Source organism: Kryptolebias marmoratus, linkage group LG19, assembly GCF_001649575.2.
Source record: "Kryptolebias marmoratus isolate JLee-2015 linkage group LG19, ASM164957v2, whole genome shotgun sequence".
Lineage (NCBI taxonomy): Eukaryota > Metazoa > Chordata > Actinopteri > Cyprinodontiformes > Rivulidae > Kryptolebias > Kryptolebias marmoratus.
In genome coordinates, this window is record NC_051448.1 from 19,890,706 (window position 1) to 19,905,171 (window position 14,466).

Sequence of the window (14,466 nt, forward strand, 5' to 3'; positions counted from 1 at the left end):
CCAGCCGTTAGCTTGTCAGTTTGGTCCGACCAAAACTGTTTTTCTTCGAATTGAGTCATCCAAGCGACTGCCCACAACAAGTAAAATATTAATAGTTCCTAACCAGTCTATGGAAGCCCACTTTAAAAGATCTGAGCTATCCCTTTTATCAAAGTTTTAGAAGAGGAGTTATTGCTCAGCCATGTTTTTAGGTTTGAAACGGACTGTTTCCATTTTCTCCTGTGTTCGTTTACAAAATCCTTGAAGCCATATTTGTTACAGTGAATTGTCAAATATTTCCAGTATTTGTTGAGATTTGTTTCTTTTTTATCTGTTGGTTTGTTTAAGAACCACAAAACGACAAGAAGAGTCTGGCTGGGTGTGGTAAAAACTAAAGGACAGGCATCATTTATTTCTAGATGACACTCTTATCTGGATGAGTTTATTATTACTTATTAATATCAGTTAATAAACGCAGATTCTACCAACGACGCTCGGTGTTTGCTTTTTACGCTCCCTGATAAGATTCAAACGTGGAACATAGGTCCGACAACGCCGGCAGTAAAAGGAAGTGAATTAAATATCAGTAACGATGACAGGCGGTCAGTCCAGCGTTCCCGTCTCTCAGCCTAACCTTCCTCCTGTTCAGTCTTTGGTTTTTGTTTGCTCCAGGATCCTTCTCTGGACGTCACGGCTGAAAGGCATCAACAAGTCGTCAAAGTCAAAATCGAGGGACAAGCGCTCCCTTCGGCTCTCTATCTTTGACATCAGCTGGCTGGTGCTGGGTGGTTTACCCCAAACCTGAAAAAGAAAAAAAGGACAAGTCGGAGTCAAAACCCGGGTGTCGGCAACTCGTCACAGAACTAGAGGAAGTTGGTGGTTCGGGCCATCTCAGGTACCGTTTTTGGCACAAAGCTGATATCCACGGTGTTAACCTTCCCCGCAGTAATCCTGCTATTCTGGAGGACGACGCTCTTCGAGTCCGTCTGAGTGGGAGTCTTTCCTGGCGTTGCGGTCAGTGTGTCTGCCACAGAAACACTCTGCGGGGAAACACCCCCCAAAAAAAGGTTAATACACTGTGCAAAACAAAGAGTAGCAAAGGGTTAGCAGAAGAAAGGGAATCAGAATGACTGAAATAGAAAATAAAAACATACACAGCCACAAACACTGAAGGGAAATCCAGCAAGCTGCAGCTGGAGCTGGAGAATCCTTTTCTTGCCAGGAGATGGAGCGCGTCCATGTGTCTCTCTGTCCTGTAGGAGGCGCTGAGCCGAACAGCGACTGACGGCGACAGTTCCTGGTCTGCCAAGTGATCTGCATCGATTCCACCGAGTCCCTGTGTCAGCTATCCTCTACTTTAAAGCTCATTTAAAGCTTCAGTATACTGCAGCTCTGGTACCTGTTAAGCTTAAACTGGCCACAAGACTCAGAAGCTGTTGTCACACTCCACGAGAAGTCACAAAGTCGGCTGTCATTCACGTGGTCGCGTGATGAAAACTTCGTCGTTTTTGTTGCCCTAGCTGCTGCTTGACACAAGGCCCGGGCCGAACCGTTTCTCACAGGGGTTTTCGCCAAGTGGCCGTGTTTATGGGCTTTAATTGAGCCATTTTGCTTCTTGTGCTCCTCTGAGAAGCAGCTGGAGGCTGTTAGAAAATACAGCCGTCTTTACAACTGTTCCAGCAAAATGCTGCCGGGCAGCATCGGGACATGTTCCCTTCGTTCGCTCATTATTTAGCATCGTCAGTCTGTTTGAGGGAAGCCAAAATCTGTACAAGGACAGGAGAGCTTAGAAGCCGGCGGGAAGAAACCCATTTTAACGCTGCAGGAGGAGGGAGGAGCTTCCTGGGAGTTCTGATCCAAGTGTCTCATGGACGATGAAAGGTGTGTGTGAAAATGAACCACGTTACCTAGAACCGACTCCTTGACTTCTTATGGAGTATGACGTAGCCCTGAGTCGCTATATGAGAACAAGAAATGCAGGATCGGGTGCCTCCGCTGTCCTTAAGGCAGAACCTCACTGGGCTGCGGCTATCAGACACAACTGTGACCTGAACCTGACTCAGAATTGCAAGAAAATAGGTCAATTTCATGTTGCTGTCTCACTGAATTCTACGCGTTTGTGAGCCACGAGGCCTCATTTTGCACGCCCAGTTTTTGTGTGTTCGGCTTGGGTGGTGCATATTATTTTGTTCCCCCACATTGTAACCGCCTGGAGTACACTAAGCAGATCTAGACCAGTTCTGAAAATCGTTTTTATTTACCACCTGTGTGGGTTTTAGTTTTCTGTCGTTGCAGGAGTCAAAATACAGCTCTAGTGCTCTAGTCTCCAACAGTCGCAAACCACGACAGTAACTTTCTAGTAAAAGGCATGGTCTCAGGTTTATAGGTGGGTACATTTAGAGACTAAATGAGCTAATTAGAAACAGTAGATGCAGGTTTACAAGTTTCATCAGATTCATTCACGCACTGAACCCATGGCTGTCTATGTAAATGGAGTGGAGGTTGAGAGAGTGGAGAGGTTCACATCTTGGCAAACCTCACCTGGGCTTCCAACACCCAACACTTATGCCCCTTTTACACGGACCCTAATTCAGAAGTCAGGCTCTACTCCACTCTACTCGGCTCGGCTCGATAAAGAATGCATCGCGTTCACACCGGCCACTTTGGTCGGTAGCAGAGGAACGCCTCCTCATGCTGCGGGGCACTACAAAAAAGAAAACTTGTGTAAACAATGGAAGCGCTATGGACAACGTTGGCCGTCTGTTGTTGTTGTTTTTTAAACTTATGGGGATTCTCCTGAGACTTCAGGAAGAGAGGCGCAGTGGAAGAAATGCTCTGGATGCCGCGATTGTTGCACAGAGTAGGACAGCTGTTATCCGCCGGAGATTTCAGGCTTTACAACACCTTCAGCTGGGGGACAGACGGCATAAACGTTGCAGGGTAAGCTAACGCTGTTGTTTATATTCCTACTGTTCGCTCTTTATGCTTGCATCTGATCACACCCACGACCAATGAGTGAACAGGAGCTAAGCTTGCGCAACCCACAAAAGCAGGGCCGGCCCGTCTGGCCCGACTCCGAAGCAGGGACCAAAGAAGCAGGGCCGGCCTCAAAAAAGTGCCGGTGGAAACGCTCGCAAAGCAAGCCGAGTAGAGTGGAGCCGGGACCTTTAGAGCCCGTGTAAAAGGGGCATTAGTGGGGAAAGTGCAACAGAGATGGTACTTCCTTAGGAAGCTTCAACAGTCCCACCTTCCTCTACGACTGCTGGGTAACTTTTACAGGGCTACCATCGAAAGCATACTGACATCCTGCTGCACAGTTTGGTTTACCAGTTGTACAGCAGAGGACAAGAAAAATCTGCAATGAGTGGTGAAAGAAGCAGAAAAAATCATGGCCGCCTTCCCCCACCCCCCACCTCCCTCAGTGATATCTATATCAACCGGCATCAAAAAAGGATCTTAACGGACTCTACTCACCCTGGTCAGTCTTTGTTTTCTGTCCTTCCCTCTAAGATGAGCTTCAGACCATTAAAAACAAAGACTAATAGATTGAGACGCAGCTTTTATCCTCAGGCTGTGACAAATTCTTTCATAGACAGGTATCGATACATCGTGACGGCCAATCACAGGTCCCCTCTCACCCTAAACTGCACATGTCACTTTAATGGTGTAAGACATTTATGTTATTAGTAGTTAAATGTATTGTGTATGTTATCCTTTCATTCTGCCTAAGGGAGAGAAGTTGCTAAATTGGTTTCATTTTTTAACATTGTTTTATCAGTGACAATAAAGATTCTATTCTATTCTATTTGCAGACCACTCAGTTTGGGAAGAAGCTTCACTGGTGAACGAACTCTTCGTTGCACCAGTTCCTTTTGTTTTTCGGACTCCTCAAACTGTCTTTTAGCTACACTGAATCGTGAATACCCCTGAATAATCGATGCCATCTGCTTTTATTGCTCGAACAACAGAACTCATAGATTGACATCCAAACGTAAACACTAACGTGGTTCGGTTGAAACGTGACACATTTGGTGTATTTTGGTTATAATGAATGAAGTTAGTTGTTCAAATCTTTTTAGAAGTTTAGGTCTCCTCGTGGTATGGAGTTAGAGGCCAGGTATAATAAAAAAAACTAAAACAAACAAAGGTCTGGATTTACTAAATCTTGGTTTTTGCTCATCATTTTCTGCCGAAATAAATGGAAATAATTAGAAAAACAGATCCTTGTTTTCTGGCCTGGATCGTAGGAAAGCCTCCTCTTCCCATGTGAACCTCATCCTCTGTCCCACTCCCTCATGGGATTGGTCCTGTATGATCCTGGTCACTATAGGCTGAAGAGCTGAACTGATCTGTAATCATAGGGTTTATGTATTTTCGGGATTTTCCGCCTTTTTGTGAGTAATTTACCTGCAGATGCAACAACGTCTGACGCTCGTCACTGGAAGAAGAGATGAATTCTACTTTTCCTGACCCGTCTGCCGCAGGGCAGCAGATTGCTCCTCTTCCTCTGTTTCTTCTCGTGGGTCACAATTACAACCAGCTCTCAGGCGACGGTAAATATTTTGTTCTGGGTGTCACAAACAGCCTTGATCTTTGAAATTCAGGCACTTTTCTTTTTTCGTTTACCAGTTATTTACCGAAACAGGAGCAGTGTTTTTCAGTAATTGCATGCAGAATACCTCATTTAAATGTGGGCAAATTGGTTGGAAGCGCCGTTTGAGGCACACAAAACCCCTTTGCAAAGACTTTGAGCAAATGCCTAATTTCCACTAACAAAAAGCGCAAAATCTTTTGGTAAATCGAGGCCTCAGTGTTTGGTTCAGTTTTACTCGACAGATTTATCCATTGGAACCTTCCACACGATATCAAACTTTTGTACATTTAGAAAATCACATTTCCGTGTTTATGACATGAGAGCCTGTCAGCTACAAAAGGTTTCTTGTTTCACGTAGTGTACACAGAACAAAGAGAACATCGAAAAACAAAGGAGTTTATTTTTTGGAGAGGGAAGGTGAAAGAGTCTCCTGGAGTTACTTGGGTACCTTCTTTTTCGCAGGTTTTGATTTGCCCCCCTTTTCCTTGGCTGGGTCCTTTGCTTTAGGCAGAGAATCCATCTTGTCTTTGACCAACTTCACTATTTCTGAGTCTCCGAAATCGACAGCGATGTCGAGGCAGTTTTTTCCTGGAGAGACAGAACACAAACACACATCCTATGAGTAACAGCAACTCTCTTCTATTACTGTTGTGTATTTGCTGCTTAATATGGTCCCATTAACAGTTTTATGATGTATAAAGTAATATCAATTTAATGGTCATTCTTAAAACAATGGAATATAATATGCTGCAGCATTATTAACACATAAGTCATAAAATTTGGACTTTCTGACTAATTGATCTTCACCTAAGCTTGATGATATTTGAGAACCTAACCTTTACTGCTCTCTGCGCTGACGCTGGCACCCGCCCTGATGAGGAGGTCCACGCACGCGGGTTTGGCGCTCTCGATGGCTCTCATGAGGGCCGTGCCTCCGCTGAGGCTCGAAGAGTCCACCGCGGCCCCGGCCTTCAGCAGGAGATCGACGATTTCCAAGTGTCCCGCGTGAGCCGCGTGGTGCAGGGGCGTCCAGAAGAACTGGTCGCACACATTCACGTCAGCCCTGTCGGGAACGGTTCGGAGAGCGGGTTACATCCGGAAACCAGCTCTGAGCTGAATGTGTGGGAGTATCATTCCAAAACTGGTTTGGTTTGGATTATTTGATATCTAGTAGCTTTAATTCTTTAACTAGACACGTTTTTATGGTGTCTAGTTAAAGACATGATTTTTGTGGTTTTCGATTTGAACCTCGATTTGAACCTCCTAATGCAACTTTTAAAAACTCCACACAATAAAGGCATCAAAACGAGCAGCCCGATTGGGAATACTGTGCTGTGACTACTGGCAGAAGAACACCATTTTACGCCTACACAACAATGGGAATTTTATGAAAGGAGTAAATAAAATCAGCCCCCTTTAGAGCTTTATACAGACCCTCCAGGATTTTGCGATGTTGCGATCGCAACTATTAACGCAAAATCAAGCAAACCCTGCGAAATCGCAACTTTTTGCAACTTTGTCCAAAACACCGCAACTTCCCCGCAACTTTAACCCAATATTTATTGTTTCTAAAGTGATTTGCCACCGTTTATGCGGTCTGGTGTCTCTTCTTTGTGGGTTTGTGTAGTGTGGAATACAAAATAACCCCAAATAACTCACAAAGAAGACACGTGACGTCACTTCCTGTTAACATCAGAATGCCGGGAGCGTGCAGGAGCAGCGACCGAAGCCAAAATGTGAGCTAATGCTTCACATTTGCCCACAAAGATTTCAGCAAAGGACCCCGCAAACCAGTTTCCTCCCCAGCTGCAGGAGAGTGGGGGGGAAGCTGTTTTGCACGTCCTGCAGTGTAATCATGGAACATAAACGCATCGACAAACACTTTGTGTCTGCAAAACATGTGAGGAGAGCTGCAGACGAGGGACAATCCAGAAATGGTCTGAATGTCAGTTTAGAAGCTTTCAAAGTTCTCAAATAAAGCACCTTTTGAGAATGTCAATGTTTGTTGGTAATTATCTAACAAAACTAGTAAGTATTTTTGGTTTAAATATTAAAAGTTATAGTTTTTTATTGATTTTAGTAAAAAAAAAAAAATCGCAACTTTTAGGAAAATGCCCCCCGAAATCAGGCTTTTTAGCCCTCAACAATCACAAAAAATGCCCGCGAAATCCTGGAGGGATTGTTTATAGCTCAGACCTCACAGTAGGAACATTTAAAGTTTTAACGAGTCGTGAAAAATCTGTTTTGTCAGCTTAGAATTATTGGGCTTCAGAGAAAAAAAGCTGATGGATGCTGGAGTTTCTGGTTTATAAGCAGTGTTTTAGGAACCATGCACTGAGGAGCCCCAAGCTGCTAAATCAACCTGATTGAAAGTGTGAACTCTGACAGACAACATGAGTCTCTCACCCCTGGCTCAGGAGGTACTGAACCACCTCGACGTTCCCGCTGGAGCAGGCCACCATCAGCGGCGTCTTGTAATATTCATCCTGGACATCCACGGGCACCCCCTGACTGAACGCGAGGTCCAGAGTCTCCAGATTCCCACTTTTCACACAGTAGTTGATGTTGATGTACACCGTGTCCGGCTTCTCCACGTACCATCCCGAATCGTTGATTATGGGATGCTCTGGTGGGTGACTGCGGTCGAATCGGTGGACGTCTGAGCAGTTGTAGTACGTCTCGATCATGAAGTAGGGAGGGCCTCCGTCTGGACGCCGGGGCTTGAGCTCCGGCAGGAGGGTACAAATGGGCATGGGGAGGGTAAATTTACCCTTCTTTTTCTTCCCTCCTTTTCCTCCCTTTTCCCCCTTTTTCTTCTTAGGCATGTACGAGGAGAGGAGAAAGGCTTTCTTGATGTACTTGACACCTTTGATGAAGTCCGTAATGTTGATGCTTCCCTCTCCTCTCTTGTCGTGGGCGGAGATGACGCTGAGGAGCTGCTCCGATTTAACAGGAGCGTTGAGCTCCTCTAACACCAGAACGAACATGTCCGTGTAAACCGTTTCTGTTTTGTCCCCAAAGGTGTGCCGTATCTCAGTCTGAAACTCGTTGGACCAGTCGTGGAGGGTCAGGGCCCAGAGATCCGACATGAGGCTGACGCCGTCGGATTTGTCGCCTTTCCCCTGCTGCCTCTCTGCTTTCCTCAGCTCCTTGGCGGCTGCTTTGTGACCGGCGTCTTTGGCGATCTGACGCGGCAGCAAGTTGTCCTGGTTCTTCAGTTTAGGGTTACAACCTGGACACAGAGTGAGGTTTTATTAAAAACACTTCATCAAATTACCTAATTCTATTCGAGAATGTGTTTCCTGTTGCACATTCCTCTGTTTAATTTAATTTCCTGCCTCCTGGCGCCAAAAGTCTCGAAAACAAAAGCTTGCAATTTCTAAATATGACAAGGTCATTCTTCACCCTGTAACGTAAATCCTCAAGGCACTGAGAAAGCCTCTTCGTCATCATCAGAAGAAGGCCTCAGCTCACGGTAATGACACTGTGATGTCCCGCGGTGCCCGCTTCTCATACCGTACCTCTCTGAGCTAAAAACTTGCAGCAGTTGGCGTTGCCCGTGGCAGCAGCGTAGTGTAAAGGCGTGCAGCTATGAAGGTCAACCGAACCCATGTCCGCTGAGTACGCAGACATCATCTGAATCACCTGCAAGATACAAAAAACACCACAGAGCTACGTTACAGAAGTGGAACATTCACAAGTTGGCGCTTAAAAATTCAGCATTGCAGATTTGAATTAAAAAAAGAACTTTTAATGAAAAAATATTCAGGTTGAACCTAATCCTAATGACTATAGATACCACCTCTACAAACAGATTGAAATTATAGTTTCATGTGATCCATTTTCACATTTTTACTGCCTGTTAATAAGGCCTTCTTCACATTAGATGATAAGCCACTAAGCTCTGCACAGCCTGCATGGCCTGTAAGAATGTGGCTGGGTTGGAAAACTTTGTGTGAACATATTTGTGATGCTGTTCTGCTTTCAGTATCTCGCCAAAAAAAAGGTTCTTTCCTTTGATTTTTTTGCCTTTGAGACACTTTCCCGTGCCCTCACCAAGCTCTATATGTCCCCCCGCTGTTGCTTAATGCCCTGGGTCTCAACCTAAATTTTATTGATACATAAATAATCCATCCATCCATCCATCCATCCATCCATCCATCCATCTTCTACTGCCAATCTGTGGTCGGGTCACAGAGGTAACTGATGCTCCTGGAGGATTCCAAGGTCTTCCCAGCCCAGAGAGGATACAAATTTCCTACAGTGAGTTTGATTCTGCCCCGGGGTCTCCTCCTAGTGGGACGTGCCTGGAAAGTCTCCAAATGGAGAAGCCCAGAAAGCTTCCTAATTAGATGCCCGAACCACCTCGGCTGACTTCTATCAATGAAGAGCAGCAGTGGAGCTCCTCCTGGATAACAGAGCTTCCTACCTTATCTCTAATGCTGAGCGTGACCACCTGATCAGGTAAGCTAATTTCAGCCGCTCCCATCCGGGATGGGATATCCAAAGGTGAGGGTTGGAATGTAGACGAACCAGTAAATGAAGAGCTTTGCTTTTCGGCTGAGCTCTTTCTTCACCACGACAGACTGAAGCAACGCCCTCATTACGGCCCCCAATCCGTCGATCCATCTCCCTCTCCATCCTACCATCACTTGTGAACAAGACTCCCAAAGACTTGAACTCCTCCACTCGAGGCAGCGACTCATCCCTCAACTGGAGGGAGCATGCCGCCTTTTTCTGGCTGAGAACCTTAGAGGGGCTGACTCTCATCCCAGCTGCTTCACACTCATGGCCCAAATACCTGAGGAGTACTTCAATGTCAACAAACCGTCCTCCAAGATCAATTGGCAGAGGTTCTGCTGAGAAAAAGAAGAAGGGGATGTACAGCAATTTAGGTTATGCAGATGAAGTGTTTGCTGTGCAGAACGTCAACCCCCATCCATCCTTCTTGCTTTTTCTTGTCCAGCAGGCCTGTCCATGAAGACAACGAGAGTCCAAAAAGGTGAATAAAAGTCCGCTGACCATGGCGCAGCATTTATTGGCACACTGAGAGGTCTTTGCAGCTGTGTGGTGAGAGTGTGGCGTGATCTTAGTGGTTGTAGCTAGAGCACTGCAAGATGCTATGTGAATAGTAGCAGCGCTGCCAAAAGCCATGCAATAATTTACTTAGAGCCCTGCCAGCACAGTGTGGGTGTGATGTGGGCGTAGCCTAGACATGAGACCATGCTTCAAGTTGTCTATTGCCCCTTTTACACGGGCTCTAATTCAGAAGTCCGGCTCTACTCCACTTGTTGCGCGGAGTAGGACAGCTGTTATCCACCGGAGATTTCAGGCTTTACAGCGCCTTCAGCTGGGGGACAGACGGCATAAACGTTGCAGGGTAAGCTAACGCTGTTGTTTATATTCCTACCGTTTGCTCTTTACGCTTGCATCTGGTCACACCCACGACCAATGAGTGAACAGGAGCTAAGCTTGCGCAACCCACAAAAGCAGGGCCAGCACGTCTGGCCCTGCTCCGAAGCAGGGACCAAAGAAGCAGGGCCGGCCTTGAAAAAAATGCTGATGGAAACGCACGCAAAGCAAGCAGAGTAGAGTGGAGCCGGGACCTTTAGAGCCCGTGTAAAAGCGGCATATGCCCAAACCACGCCAGGTCCTGCAGGCCCCATCACACTCTCCCACACTCCACCTAGGACCCTGATATGCTGCCGCCATTATAATAAACCACCACTTTTGTAGTGAATTTGTATTCACTACAAAAGTATTGTGCGTGCTCAAAACCATCCATGACCTGTCACATGCATTGGGGATCTAACACTCCTGAGACTCTGCAGAGATCATCCACGTTCCAGCAGATCTTTTTATGTCATTCACTGTGAAGGAGGGGGGGGCAAAGATACGGCCGTTTGCCTCAGCAGCTACCGCACCTCAAAAAAGCCCCCCATAGCAGCGTAGTGAACTGCAGTGAGGCGCGTTTTGTCCAGAGCATTGGGGTTTCCTCCCCTCCTGAGAATGGCTCGAACAAGCGGCAGGGAGCCGGCCCTGGCTGCCTCCATTAACGCCGTCACGCCCGTTTCCTGGGGAAGACCAGAAGCCCCCGCGTAAAAAACAAGCACTTCTCTCGGAAACGGCCCAGTTTTTAACGTGTTCATCTACCAATGCGGTTCCGTTCTACCTGATTCGTTGCGTCGGGGTCCGCACCGGCGTCTAACATGATGAGACACAACGGGCTGCAGTCGTAAGCCTTCTCACACATGGTCTGGAAGACGTGGAGTCCCTTCGCGGACACGTTGTTGACGTCCGCCCGGTTTTTCAGGGCCAGCTGCAGGCAGCGGGTGTGGCGCTTGGTGGGGTAGTTACAGTAGAACAGCACCCCTGAGTCACAAACGAGGAGGGGAAACAAGCCTGAGCGTCCAGCAAGGGCACCAACGGAAGAAGGGCAGGGGGTCACTGGTGTTTACATTTTCATGCATATCTTGATAAACCCATAGTGAAAAAAACAGCATTCTGAGTTCTAATTGTGAACACATTAAACGCATCGTGTCTGTAACTGGTGTCTCAGGGTTGGAATTATCACGAGGTGAAATAATCTTGTTACGTCAGAGGAAACAAATCAGTTTTCTTGATTTTAAAGCTCTTTATTTCAGCTACACTGAGAGTTTCTTATCATTTTGCTGAGGAACAATGAGCACGAAATGCACTTTTCCTTCACTGTTGCCAAACAAAACCACTGTTCTCTGACCGGATGGGGAAAAAGTATTTTTGTAATTACTATTTCCTACAAATGTTCCTGTCCATGAGTGCTCATGAACAAATAAAACTGGTGTCATGCATTTAGCTGTCTCTGACTGGTCAAAACCTCAACGGAAAATCAGAAATTAAACGTAAATAATCCTGCAGGCAAAACCAAATACTCTGCTTTTACTTTGAAAATGACTGCTCTTTCTTTATCGTGACTTTTTTTTAGTTTGGATAGCAACTAACATTAGTAGTGGTCAGTCCATAAAGGTTTAAAATGGCTTTTGGCGAGTCAAAATAGTAATAAGAATGAGCCCGTTTTTGCTGTTTTTATACAATACAACACAAAACATTGCTAAACATTTAAAAAGATGTGCTGTGTACATATTATTCTTAGAATTCGTCAATGTTTCTCAGATAAATACATAAACGCTGCATTAATGAGCAGGACCCAGCTAATGTTTTCTTTGGAAGAATTAAAACATGGATCATGGAGCTGCCTGAACCAAATCGGTGTCTAGATTTTTTTTTTTTTTTTGTTACTCGGCCTCATGAAGTCAACAGCTGACGGCATTTCTCTGTTTCAAAATAGTATTTAACAAGAGAAGGCGTGTGACAGCTGAAGGTCAGGCTCTTGGACGTGTACAGAATAATGAGTCAGGCGAACAGACCTGCAACAATAGACGAGTCTCAGAGGAGTCCGCGGTGGTATCAGGTTACTGAGCAGGTTTCACACGAGAGGTTGACTATTAGAGCCTGATCTGTAATTAGATGTATCTGTGTGGTCCGACACACAAACGCCACCACACACACACACATATATTTCTCGACACAGCCTGCCCGAACAGCCTTTGGTCACTTCCTCTCAGACGGGTGTTGTTGACCAGGACACGCTGGAAAACGGGACAACTTCAGCTTTGGGCTTTTTGGGTCTGAGATTTCACCCTGTCATCAATAGCTAAACAGAAAGCGTCGTGCATTTTCACGAGACGTAAGACGATGCAGCCCAACCTAACTTGAGAAGGGAAAATCCTGCCATTTGGGACATCAGCGATTAAACAATCCCTCCAGGATTTCACGGGCATTTTTTGTGATTGTTGCGACTAAAATGCTTGATTTCGCAGGGCATTTTCTTAAAGTTGCGATTTTTTTAAAAAACTAAAATCAATTAAAAAATATAACTTTTAATATATAAACCAAAAATACTTACTAGTTTTTTTTAGATAATTACCAACAAACATCAACATTCTCAAAAGGTGCTTTATTTGAGAACTTTGACAGCTTCTAAACTGACATTCATGACCATTTCTGGATTGTCCCTCGTCTGCAGCTCTCCTCACATGTTTTGCAGACACAAAGTGTTTGTCGATGCGTTTATGTTCCATGATTATGCTTCCCCCCACTCTCCTGCAGCTGGGGAGGAAACTGGTTTGCGCGATCCTTTGCTGAAATCTTTGTGGGCAAGTGTGAAGCTTTAGCTCACATTTTGGCTTCGGTCGCTGCTCCTGCACGCTCCCGGCATTCTGATGTTAACAGGAAGTGACGTCATGTGTCTTTTTCGTGAGTTATTTGGGGTTATTTTGTATTCCACACTACACAAACCCACAAAGAAGAGACTAGACCGCAGAAACGGTGGCAAATCACTTTAGAAACAATAAATATTGGGTTAAAATTCCGGGAAAGTTGCGGGGTTTGCTTGATTTTGCGTTAATAGTTGCGATCGCAACATCGCAGAATCCTGGAGGGTCTGATTAAAAGTCAAACAAGAGTACAGCTCCGAACCCTGGACAGTTACCGCAGGAGAGAAAACTAAGAGAAAGGTTTTAAGTAAAGCCTTATAAATGGAACAAGTGAGAACATTAGCAGTGACAGTTCAAGATGCAGTCATTTATCCTAAGACTTGTCAAAAGCATCTATCTATCTATCTATCTATCTATCTATCTATCTATCTATCTATCTATCTATCTATCTATCTATCTATCTATCTATAGTAGCATTCCTTTAATTAATGCATATCTCCCACTATCTCAGAGTATGTGTTGGGGATGACTCCCAGCTACAACCGCACCAACAGTTAGCTCTGTATCCGTAATATTTACTGAGTTAGACATTTTGTTTGTTGGCTACACTGCTGCAGCCATCTTGAACCGGCCTGACTCCTGAAGTAAATCAAATCTAATCTTTTCTTTTCTGATGCCACACACAGGGCTGGCTTCCTTCACCTTTTCCCTCAGCATCCAGGAGCTTCAGGTCAGCCTGCTTCTGGGTTAGCAGAGTCACGATGGCATCGTTTCCCAGCTCTGCTGCCAACATCACGGGCGTGCGGCCCCGTCTGTCCCGCACGTTCGGATGTGCGTCGTTAGCGAGAAGGAAGCTGACGAGGTCTGAGAAGGGACAGAGCGGAGACACAGAGTGACGTGACCCTAAAGTTGTTCATTAAATGGTTTGATTGGCTTATGCAGACTGCTGTTCAAAGCTAACATGGACGAGACAAAATAGCTAAAGTTTCTGAGGTTGTATTCATTTTACTTTTTAAATAAACACCACATTCCAGTTATGTAACAACCAGAATTTGCCTATGATGTCATTCAGATGTTTGCCTCTATCACACAAACTAGTTTGACAAACATTAAACTGTCATGTAGTCGTTGGTCACAGCCGGTTAGCTTGAGTGGCCTGAAGATTATCTGAAAGAACAAAGGGAAAAGGCCCCTCTTTACCGAGATCATTGGCTGAAACGGCCACGTGAAGCACCCCGGTGCCGTCCCGTGGCTCTGTGAGATTGATGAGGTTCTCCACGCCGAGGTTCACCATCTCCTCGATCCGCCGCCGGTCTCCTTCGTGGACGCACTGCAGCAGGCGGTAGATCTGCAGCACCTGCAGGCGGCCCCGGGCCATCCCGCCGCTCATCCCGACCCCGCTGTGGGAGGGGGGGGGGAAATCAGGGAGACAGAAAAGTGGGACTTCCGGAGAGGTCTATGATGAACTGAGATGCCCATGTAGCTTAAATAGGGAGGGGGGGGCATACCATTTTTATTCGAGAAAGCTCTGAATTTAGCAGCGGAAGTTTCTAAACACTTAGTGGAGCTCGATTCTCACGAACCCTGATTACAGAGAGCCGGGATAGTTTGTTAAACAACAATGAGGTTGTGGTTTGT

General features: G+C 45.8%; 1 protein-coding gene across 1 annotated transcript; it reads right to left on the reverse strand.

Moving 5' to 3' along the window:
* Positions 1–72: 72 nt before the first annotated feature.
* On the reverse strand, positions 73–14,230 carry ankef1a (ankyrin repeat and EF-hand domain containing 1a). The gene is made up of 10 exons (XM_017432385.3): positions 14,029–14,230; positions 13,531–13,692; positions 10,746–10,945; positions 10,498–10,647; positions 8,095–8,218; positions 6,980–7,805; positions 5,410–5,636; positions 5,022–5,161; positions 879–1,019; positions 73–780 (listed from the first exon to the last, which is right to left on the reverse strand). The coding sequence occupies exons 1-10, from the start codon at positions 14,216–14,218 to the stop codon at positions 625–627; spliced, it is 2,316 nt and encodes a 771-aa protein (XP_017287874.2). The 5' UTR covers positions 14,219–14,230; the 3' UTR covers positions 73–624.
* Between the last annotated feature and the right edge of the window lie 236 nt (positions 14,231–14,466).

Bases quoted from the DNA above. Each gene is read 5' to 3' on its own strand.
- ankef1a (XM_017432385.3), bottom strand. From the start codon at position 14,218: ATGAGCGGCGGGATGGCCCGGGGCCGCCTGCAGGTGCTGCAGATCTAC. The intron at 13,693-14,028 runs GTAAAGAGGGGC...GTCCCTTCTCAG, and splicing joins CGTTTCAGCCAATGATCTCG to ACCTCGTCAGCTTCCTTCTC. The intron at 10,946-13,530 runs GTGAAGGAAGCC...TTTGTGACTCAG, and splicing joins CCTGGATGCTGAGGGAAAAG to GGGTGCTGTTCTACTGTAAC.